At 47.2% G+C, this 9,600-nt stretch overlaps 2 protein-coding genes across 5 annotated transcripts; one reads left to right on the top strand and one right to left on the bottom strand.

Annotated features, from left to right (window-relative positions):
- Positions 1 to 413: 413 nt before the first annotated feature.
- Positions 414 to 2,345, bottom strand: Banf1 (BAF nuclear assembly factor 1). Of its 4 annotated transcripts, none has more exons than XM_032891180.1 (3): positions 2,221 to 2,345; positions 1,446 to 1,587; positions 414 to 930 (listed from the first exon to the last, which is right to left on the bottom strand). In XM_032891180.1, exons 2-3 carry the CDS (start codon positions 1,569 to 1,571, stop codon positions 784 to 786), a joined length of 273 nt encoding a protein of 90 aa, XP_032747071.1. In that variant the 5' UTR covers positions 1,572 to 1,587; positions 2,221 to 2,345; the 3' UTR covers positions 414 to 783. The 4 variants fall into 4 exon arrangements, with proteins under 4 accessions (XP_032747071.1, XP_032747072.1, XP_032747075.1 ...); XM_032891181.1 differs by having other exon boundaries at positions 2,183 to 2,300; XM_032891184.1 differs by lacking the exon at positions 2,221 to 2,345 and adding an exon at positions 1,901 to 1,999.
- Positions 2,346 to 2,426: 81 nt separating this feature from the next.
- Eif1ad (eukaryotic translation initiation factor 1A domain containing) lies at positions 2,427 to 6,433 on the top strand. Its single transcript, XM_032891177.1, has 6 exons — positions 2,427 to 2,870; positions 4,021 to 4,239; positions 4,386 to 4,494; positions 4,579 to 4,687; positions 4,853 to 4,900; positions 6,116 to 6,433. Exons 2-6 carry the CDS (start codon positions 4,153 to 4,155, stop codon positions 6,264 to 6,266), a joined length of 504 nt encoding a protein of 167 aa, XP_032747068.1. The 5' UTR covers positions 2,427 to 2,870; positions 4,021 to 4,152; the 3' UTR covers positions 6,267 to 6,433.
- The last annotated feature ends 3,167 nt before the right edge of the window (positions 6,434 to 9,600 follow it).

Below are 9,600 nucleotides of genomic sequence, written 5' to 3'. Positions count from 1 at the left end.
GCCAGGCAAACAGCAAAAGCCCCACCCATTCTTCCCAGAGGCTAAAAGAGCACGTGGTGTGATGACTGGCAGGTGAACTCTTCCCCACATCCTATTCACCCACTTCCTGGTTCCTTTGACTCCCACTGACTTTTCCACCAGGTGCTGCCTAGACTGTTGACTTGACATCTGGAAGCCTACAGCCTACATGGCTCCCAGGAGAAAAAAAAAGTCAACCCACACTCTCTCCCACATTATTTAGGAATTGGGACACCCAGGGTACCTGCCCAAGGCCCACATGGCTAGGGTGGCTCCCTTGTGGGAGGGGAAATGGAAGGACCCAGTTTCGGTGTGCACTGATAGCAAATGAAGACGTGTTCAGCAATGGGAACACAACCCCCTAGCCCGTCTGCTCCCTGACACAGACCAACAAGTATGAAGGCCACTAACTTTATTAATTTAAAAATCTTTTATAAAGACAGTGACTGTTTTTGCCAAAAAAGGAGTCAAAGGGCATCCAACAGATGGTGAGGGAGAAGGAGGCAGTAATCCGTTCAGGAAGGCTAGGAACTGCTGCCATGGAACTGTAGGGGGAGGGGAAGGGGAAGGCATGCGAGGGCAAGAAACCCAGAAAGGTTGAAATGCTGGGGGGAGAGAACTCCCAAAAGACCCTGGAGTACATAGGAGATGAGGGTGACAACAGCAATCTTTTCCTTCGTGGAGGACAGGGAGGCACCCTGCCCTGATGCAGACTCTGGAGATTCTATGCTGTGGCTAGGGGAGCTGAGGGGTCCCCAGAGAACATTACAAGAAGGCATCACACCATTCTCGAAGGCACCCAAAGCAGTCCCGGGACTGCTTGGCATTGGCACCACATGTGTCTTTTAGCCATTCTCGAAAGAGATCTTCATCTTTCTTTAGTACCAGAAACTGGCCAAGGACCACATACGCCTGCAAAACAGAAAAGGGTATATAGTTAGCTGAGTGTCTTATGGGCTAAAAGCAACAAGCCTACACTGATACCACTCCGAGGGTTAATTGGTAAATATTTGAGAAGGCAAGGCCATTTTTGTTTTGGCTGTTTTAAGACAGGGTTTATTCCTTTGTTGCCAGGGCTAACATTAAACTCCACGGGAATCCTCTTACCTCAACTTCCTAACTGCTGGGGTCATAAGCACAACCTGCTGTGCCTAGTTTCATTTTTGTGACATTTAAAACACACAAAAGGGCAGGGCACAATGGGACACACCTTTAATCCTAGCACTGAGAAGCCCTGTCTCAAAAAAAAAACAAAACATGAAAATGAAGGAAGTACCTGTCTCCCTAGGTACCCCCAAAACACTTCAAACTATGTATTTCTGTCCTCACCCTCCCCATACCCCTACTCTTCTTCACTCCCAATTTGCTTGGTAACATCTGTTGCCAACCTTCACTCCTACTCCCTGGCATTTGCAGCCACCCCACACCTTGTCAAAGCCCCCTTCCTCCAGCCTCTTGCCCAGGGCATCACCAATCCCAGGCCAGGCTCCCCCACTGGCTTTTCCCCCCATGGGCTCTGCCACGAAGTCTCGGTGCTTTTGAGAGGTTGTCATCTTGATCAGGATTAACCTGGGAATCACAAAAAAAAAAAAAAAAAAAAAAAAAAGCTGGTTAGGGCTGAAGACCGCAACTCCCAAGGGCAGCTACTGTGGCTGCTTCCTTAAGTCCCCTCATTAAACTGGGGACCAGGGAAGGTTTCCCTCCCTCCCCCACTATTCAGAAATTCCCACTTTCGTGGGTCCTGGGTTTGGGTACTGACCCGATCGATATACTAGCTTGCACTAACAGGTGGTGCACGTAAGGCAATCGATAGATTCCCAGACTCAGTAGCCAAGGCCCACCCTGAAGCTCTCTCGGTGACCTTGGCTGGACAGACACTGACCCCGTTAGGAACTACCACGTGGTAAGAATAGCAAGAGGCTCTCGCTACACTCGCTGCCCTCCAGAGGCGGACAAGCGCGGCACACTCGCTCGAGGGGCCCGCCTCCTCTACGCCTCTCTGGTCCCGCAGGCCCCGCCCCAAGCGCGACGCCCCGCCTCCTCCACGCGCCACCGCCCCTACATGCCGCGCACCGCCCCTCCCACAGACTCTGGCTGCTCCACTGCAAAGGCGCGCTTCTGCGATGGACTCCTCTCCCTCCCGGCTCTGCGCGCCGCCACTAACCCTCCAGCCGGAGCCCCACTTCGCTTTCTCACGCTCACCAGCAGCTCCGGCTCTGGTAACGGCTCCTCGCGCCACTCAGCCACTCCCGCCGATACCTCAAGCAGCTAGAACGTTCTTCGACTTCCGCTTCCGGGTCGTTTTGTGCGCGGCCTTCAAAATAATCCCCAAATTGGGCACGTCTAGCCCCCTGGAGTCATAGAGTTGAAGCGCAATCGCTAGCCGCCACGCCCACGGTAGTCGCTGTTTTCCGGTCCCTTTCAGGAAGCCACGCTGCTTTCGATGGATTTTGTTTCTCCGGCGGCCCTTCCCGTCTGTGGGATTGACGCTTCCGAGGAGAATACTTTTTTCCTGTCTAGCACCTGGAACTTGGGTTTGTCTGACTTGATGGAGGGAAGAGTTAAAGGAACGGACAAAGAGGGGGCGGGGCATCCGGAGGGCCTCTGAGAACCCCGGAAGTGCAATTCACGGCGCGGTTTCCTCAGAGTCAGGTTTATCACCTCAAACCCGCAGACGGAAGGTAGGAACACCGGAGGTTTGAGACCAAGCGTCCAAACCGGCGCTACCGTCGTCACCACCTGCAAGTCGCATCTCTTTGCTTTTTTGTTGACTCACTCTTGAGGTGAGTCGTGGACGAGCTGCTTTCACCGTCAACCTGGAAAACGGAGCTTGCTTGTGTAGCGCCGAGCGGGTGAGTGCTGTGGGTGGTTCTTTGCTCGAAGGGTCTTTCTGCTTGAAGCGTCTTGATGGTCGCCGAGTCAGTCTATGCCTGTGATGTGTTAGGAGGTCCAGCGTTGTATGGCTCTCCTAGACTTGAGAGATGTTCACGCATGTGGAGGAACGTAGTTTGTCTTAAACTTCTCCCAGAAAGGTTGTCAGAGCGATCGGCCTGGGAGGTGCGTGTGGTTTCATCATCACAACAGTACTTAGAAGTAGAACTCATAGGACTTCCCGTGTGCTGGGTGTTTTTCCATGATCTCATTTTATTTACTTATTTCTTGTTTGTTATTGAGAGGACATCTCACTACGTAGACCAGACCGGCCCCGGACTCCACAAAGATTCATCTGCTTCAGCCTCCATGGATTGGGATTAGAGTGTTGAGATTTAATGCTCGAGCCACCCTTACATCTCAACCGATACGATAAAACATATTTTTCATGGTTTGGTTTGGCTTGGTTGGTTTTCAAGATTTGTTTTTAAGATGGGTGGTGTTGCAAGTGCTCTTGGAAGACAGAAGTGGGCGTTGGATTCCCTAGAATTGGAGTTAAAGGTGGTTGTGGACCATCGACGTGGGTGTTGGCTCGTAAAACATCTCTCTAGCCCTTAAAGATCATGCCTGTTTGTTTTTGGTTTAAGGTCTCCCTATGTAGACTAGGTTGGCCTAGGACCCAACAAATACCTGGCTACCTCTCCCTCCCAAGTGCTAGGAATAAAGATGTACACCAGCACCTGACTAAGTTTGTGGTTTAATGATTTTATTCATTTTTTTAAAATTTATTTTATGTATGCGAATACACTGACCTGTCCTTCAGACATACCAGAAGAGGACATCAGAGCTCATTTCAGATGGTTGTGAGCCACCATATGGTTGCTGGGAATTGAACTCAGGTCCTCTGGAAGAGCAGTCAGTGTTCTTAACCACTGAGCCTTCTCTCCAGCCCGATTTTATTCGTTTTTTTATGTATACCAGTGTTTTTACCTGCATATGTGTCTCCAAAAGAGGGTGTTGACTCCTCTGTGACTGGAATAGGGGCAGTGAATTCTAAGAGTGCTGGGAACCATACCTGGTTCTGCCAGAGCAGCAAGTCCTGCAGTCCCCTCAAGTGCATGTTTTTAACAGGGCAAGGTGGCACTTTTTCGTATAAGGCTGCTTCTCTTGAAAGCAGTCCTGGCTTCTAAGACTGGCATCCAAATAATTCTGGAAGAAGAGCTGACAGTCCGTGCACCCTAACAACCCTGGACAATAACCAGCATGTCTCAGGCCAGCAAGAGGAAGCATGTGGTGCAGGAGGTGCTGGGGGAGCACATGGTGCCTTCTGACCAACAGCAGATAGTGAAAGTGAGTGATCCTGGTCTCCAGGTTTCTGTCCTCCCGATAGATACTCCCATTGGACCCCTGGGCTGTGGAAAGGGAGGGCTCAATGGAGTTGAAGAATGCTTGATTTAACTGATGATGTGGCTGGTTCATGCTCTTTCCTGGACCAGGTCCTCAGGACTCCTGGGAACAATCTGCATGAAGTAGAGACAGCACAAGGGCAGCGCTTCCTGGTGAGCATGCCCTCCAAATACCGCAAGAACATCTGGATCAAGAGAGGTTAGAAACATCCCTCTACAGTCAGAACCATGGCCTTGATTTCCCCTCCACAGTAGGAGTGGCTTTATCCTTTATCACCTACAGGGGACTTCCTCATTGTTGACCCTATTGAAGAAGGAGAAAAAGTGAAGGCTGAGATCTCTTTTGTGCTCTGCAAGAACCATGTCCGCTCTCTACAGAAGGAGGGTCACTGGTAGGATGGTCTTAATTACTTATCCTCTGGCTTCTGGGGATAGTATCATCCTAGCTAGGGAATTGGGGAGAAAAGGTTATGCCATTCCAAGAGGGACGTTTTGAAACAGCTGTTTCGCTGAAAGTTTTCTCTTTGCTCTCTAACCTGGCTCTTCTCTTGTCACAGGCCTGAGGCCTTTTCTGAGGTAGCTGAGAAACAAAACAATGTGAACAGGTAAGGAGCGAGCCCCCAGTACAAGAAGTACAAGTTCACACCTTGGCGCCTCAAGGAGAAACGGGATCTTGCTCTTTTCTCCTGTTGAGAACTATAGCACACATAATAGGATAGGTAGTTATGAGTGTGGCTAAAAGGTCACTTTTTTTCTTTTTTTCGGAGCTGGGGACCGAACCCAGGGCCTTGCGCTTGCTAGGCAAGCGCTCTACCACTGAGCTAAATCCCCAACCCAAGAGGTCACATGTTAAAATGCTGGCTTTGCCACTTAATAGACGGGTGAGTTTAGATTTTTTTTTTTTTTTTTTTTTTTTTTTTAAGTATCTTAAGGAGGTTTCTAACTGGATGTGGCTGGACATCCCTGCAATTCTAGTACTCAACAAGGTAGTACTAGATCAGGAGTTTGAGGCCAGAATGGTCTACTCATAACAGGTTCAAAGCCAGCCTGAGGTATAGGAAACTTTTTCTCAAAAACAAACGAGTTCATATAAGAGACGGGATTACACAGAGAGTAAGATTGCTTAGTGCAGCAGTCCTCACCTGTGGGTTGAGACGCCTTTGAGGGTCGCATGTCAGATATTTAAATTATTATTCATAACAGCAAAATTACAGTTATAAAGGAGTAATAATAATTTTATGGTTGGGCTCACTACAGCATGAAGAACTGTGAAAGGGTCGCAGCATTGGGAAGCTGTTAGTACATCAGCTGTTAGGAAATGTGAGCTATGTGTCAGTAATGCTAGTGGGGTCGCTTCCTCACTCAAATTGATGAGGGGCTGGGTGGGAGGTAATCCTGAGTCTATTCTTTTTGACTGGGTTTCCCTATTTGCTCTGTTTTTCTAGAAGAATCCTCTCCCAGAATTTTTTGCTTTGTCTCCTTTATTCTTTTAAATCTTTTTTTTTTCTTTTCTTTTTTTCGGAGGTGGAGACCGAACCCAGGGCCTTGCGCTTGCTAGGCAAGCACTCTACCACTGAGCTAAATCCCCAACCCCTGTCTCCTTTATTCTTGAGTCAGGATCTCATGTAGCCCAGGCTGTCCTCAGACTTAGTCTTCTGCTTTCGCTTCCTAAATGCCAGGCATGTGCCACTGCATAAGGGTTTGGGGCTCTTGGATTTTCAGAAACCTGATTGTTTAGTTGATGGTCCTGGTTTTTGGGACTTGAGATTATAGCTCTGGTTTCCCCAGAAGATGTTACTTGTTCTGTCCTGCTCCCACAGAGAGAGTCAGCCGGAACTCCCCACTGAGCCACAGCTGTCAGGAGAAGGGTCAGGTTCTGAAGATGATTCTGACCTCTTTGTCAACACCAATCACAGACAGTATCATGAGAGTGAGGAGGAGAGTGAAGAAGAAGAGGAGGAGGCGGCCTGAGCCCCAGGACCCACTTTTCTACTTGCTCAGGGACTACCCCTTGGCTTTTCTGGGTTTGGACATTCCCAGGGTGCCCTGCAGATCTTTTCCTTTGGATGGGGACAAAGCATGGCCCCTTTCTGAACTGACGTAAAAAGAATTAAACCCCTGGTGGGTAGTGACTTACACTGGTGTCCGTGTGGCTCTCTGTAGAGGGAAGCTCATGGTGAAATGAAGTCTCTTCTATGGTGGAAGCCTTGGTCACGTGTGGGTAGAATGGGCAGGAAATGATTTGTCTGAACTCTGCTGCATTTATCTGGTTCACAGTACCTCTCTGGACACTTGATACCTCACCCTGTGCTGTGCCTTACTGGGTCTTCCTTTATACCTGCTTATATTCAGCAGCTATTCCAATAGTTAAGCGTGCAACCTAGGACCTCAGACCCACTTGCCTCTTAAGCACAGCTCAGGACAAACTCCTGGTGCCTTGTTATCCCTTACTGCAATAGTGCTTACTGCCTGCCGCTATGCAAACAAGCCTGCATCCCATCTCTCTTCACCTTCGCCACCTGTCATTCCCAGAACGTGTCTGTGGTCAGGATACCTCCTTACCATCTCCTGATTTTCTTTGACTTTCTCTAATTTCTTCAGGGTATTAATTTCCTGTAATCTTTTTTTTTTTTTTTTTTTTTTAAGCTGGGGACCGAACCCAGGGCCTTGTGCTTTCAAGGCAAGCGCTCTACCACTGAGGTAAATCCCCAACCCCAATTTCCTGTAATCTTGAGGTTGTCTCTAACCCAGGTTTGCTTCGAAATCACTGTGTAGCGTAGGCTAACCAACTCAGTGGCTGTCCTGCCTCACAGGCATGAACCTGTGGGGCTACTAACCTTTTGTTAGAGGCTATTGTAATGTCTTTACCCCTTGTACCTCAGCATCAAAAGACTTCTTGTGGTGACTCAGACCTTTGCTCATGACTACCTCTGTCCATTTACTTACTCCCATTGTTTTAGTTCAAATATCCTTCAGTAGCCCAGGTACTCACTAAACTGTGCAAGCTTCTTTGAGCTGTGGCCTCACTTATTGGGAGGCTTCTGCTTCTGGCTATACCCTGCTAGCATTAATCCTGCCCCTGCTGAATCCTATTGAAACTGACCTCTCAGCTTAGTCTTGCCCCTACTGGTCATTCATCCCACAGTGGAACTATTCAACCCTGTTGCCTACTCCTAATGTGCTTGTGTGTATGTATTTTCGTTGAAAACTTGTACTAATGGAACTTCTACTTTGGAGCCTTCCTTTTGTCTTCTGATGAATTTTTTTTTTTTTTGGTGGGGGGGGCTGTTGTGGGTAGTTGGTTGAGCTATGCATTAGCTTCATAGAATCTCATTTCTGAGCAGGAAATCCTGCAATCACACCCTCTCTGACTCTCATTTATGTTCGTCATGTTTGCCTTTTGTGGTAGTAAATGTATACTTGGGTATACACATGTATAAAATATAGGTGTATATACATGGAGAAATAAACCATATGGGTTAAAGAGAAACCTATCTTTAACTTCTCTGAATTTTTTTTATGAAGAGTTCTTTTTTGTTTTTGTTTAGTACTGAGTATTGAACCTCAGGCCTTGGGCACTTGGTGTGTTAGACTGGTGTTCTTACCGAGCTAAATCCACATTAGGAGCTCTGTCATTAGGAGAAATAACTTTAACTAGAGAAAGCCATTTGCCCCTAACTCATTCATTAAAGGGCTCATACTTTTCTCATTGATACTACCTTTCAAATTTTTCAGATCAGACAGACAGACATGTTTAGTGCATACCTTTAATCTTAACCCCAGTACTTGGGAGGCAAAGGCAGGCAGATCTCTTGAGTTCTCGGTTAACCAGAGCTATAGAGTCATTCTGTTAGCAGGCATTATGGCACATGCCTTTAAGAGAAGTAGTGTGGAAGCAGAGGCACAATTATCTCCTAAGGAATTTGAGGCTAGCCTGCTCTACATAGTTTTATGTAGAGAGACCATGTCCTCACCTCCACCCCCCAAAAATAATCCTAACCAGGTGTGGCACCTGTCTGTAATCCTACCTGGGAAGGTGAAGTCAGAGGATGAAGACATTGCCACATCTGAACTACAAGAGATATCTAAAAACAGATTCCTACACAAGTGTCTTTTCAGTATTCTAAATCTGCCCAATGGGTCTTTGTACTTAGGCTTCATATTGTAGTGCATTTGATACATCATAGTTCCCTGACTCCATCACCCTGAGACTATCTCAGATTTCCTCACTACTTAAAATCAACTTGATTGATTTCATTTAAAAGCCTTGGTTGACCAGTGAAATGGCTCGGTAGGTGGACACTTGCTGTCAAACCTGAGGAACTTGTTCAAAGGCCAGAATCCAAATGGTGGAAGAAGAGAACCAACCCCTGAAAGTTGTTTTCTGACGTCCACAACAGTTCCTAGACACTTCCTCCTACACACCCATCTCCCCAGTTCTGAGATAATAACCCTGTACCACTGTCTTAGGGTTTTATTGTAGTGAAGAGACACCATGGCCAAGGCAACTCTTAGAAAGGAGAACTTCATTGGAGCTGGCTGTTTCAGTTCAGTCCATTATCATCATGGCAGGAAGCATCGCATGCAGGTAGGCATGATGCTAGGAAGGAGCAGAGTTCTATATCTTTTTTTTTTTCCTTTTTTTTATAAGATTTATTTATTTATTTATTTATTTATTTATTTATTTATTTATTTTTTTCCAGAGCTGGGGACCGAACCCAGGGCCTTGCGCTTGCTAGGCAAGTGCTCTACCGCTGAGCTAAATCCCCAACCCCATAAGATTTATTTATCTGTTATATATAAGTACACTGTAGCTGTTTTTTCAGAGACACCAGAAGAGGGCATCAGATCCCATTACAGATGGTTGTGAGCCACCATGTGGTTGCTGGGAATCGAACTCAGGCCCTCTAGAAGAGCAGTCAGTGCTTTTAACCACTGAGCCATCTCTCCAGCCCCCCAGAGTTCTATATCTTGATCCAAAGGCAGCAGAAGGAAATTGTGCCACACTGGGCATAGCTTGATCACAGGAGACTGCCTCTACAGTGACACACTTTCTCCAATAAGGCCACACCTCCTAATAGTGCCACTTCCTATAGCCAAGCATTCAAACACATGAGTCTTATGAGGCCCGTTCCTATTCAAATCACAACCACGTTACCCTGTTTGTGAGAGCTGGGAATCTTCACTCAAGACTGTACATGCTAGGTAGGCAAGCACTCTGCCAACTAGTATAGGGTTTTGTTTTGTTTTTTTTTTATCTTTTGTTATTTTGGGTTTTTTGAGACAAGGTCTCTACACAGCCCTG

The sequence above is a fragment of the Rattus rattus genome, chromosome 2 (genome assembly GCF_011064425.1).
Source record: "Rattus rattus isolate New Zealand chromosome 2, Rrattus_CSIRO_v1, whole genome shotgun sequence".
NCBI lineage: Eukaryota > Metazoa > Chordata > Mammalia > Rodentia > Muridae > Rattus > Rattus rattus.
This window is presented reverse-complemented; position numbering and strand designations above follow the sequence as displayed.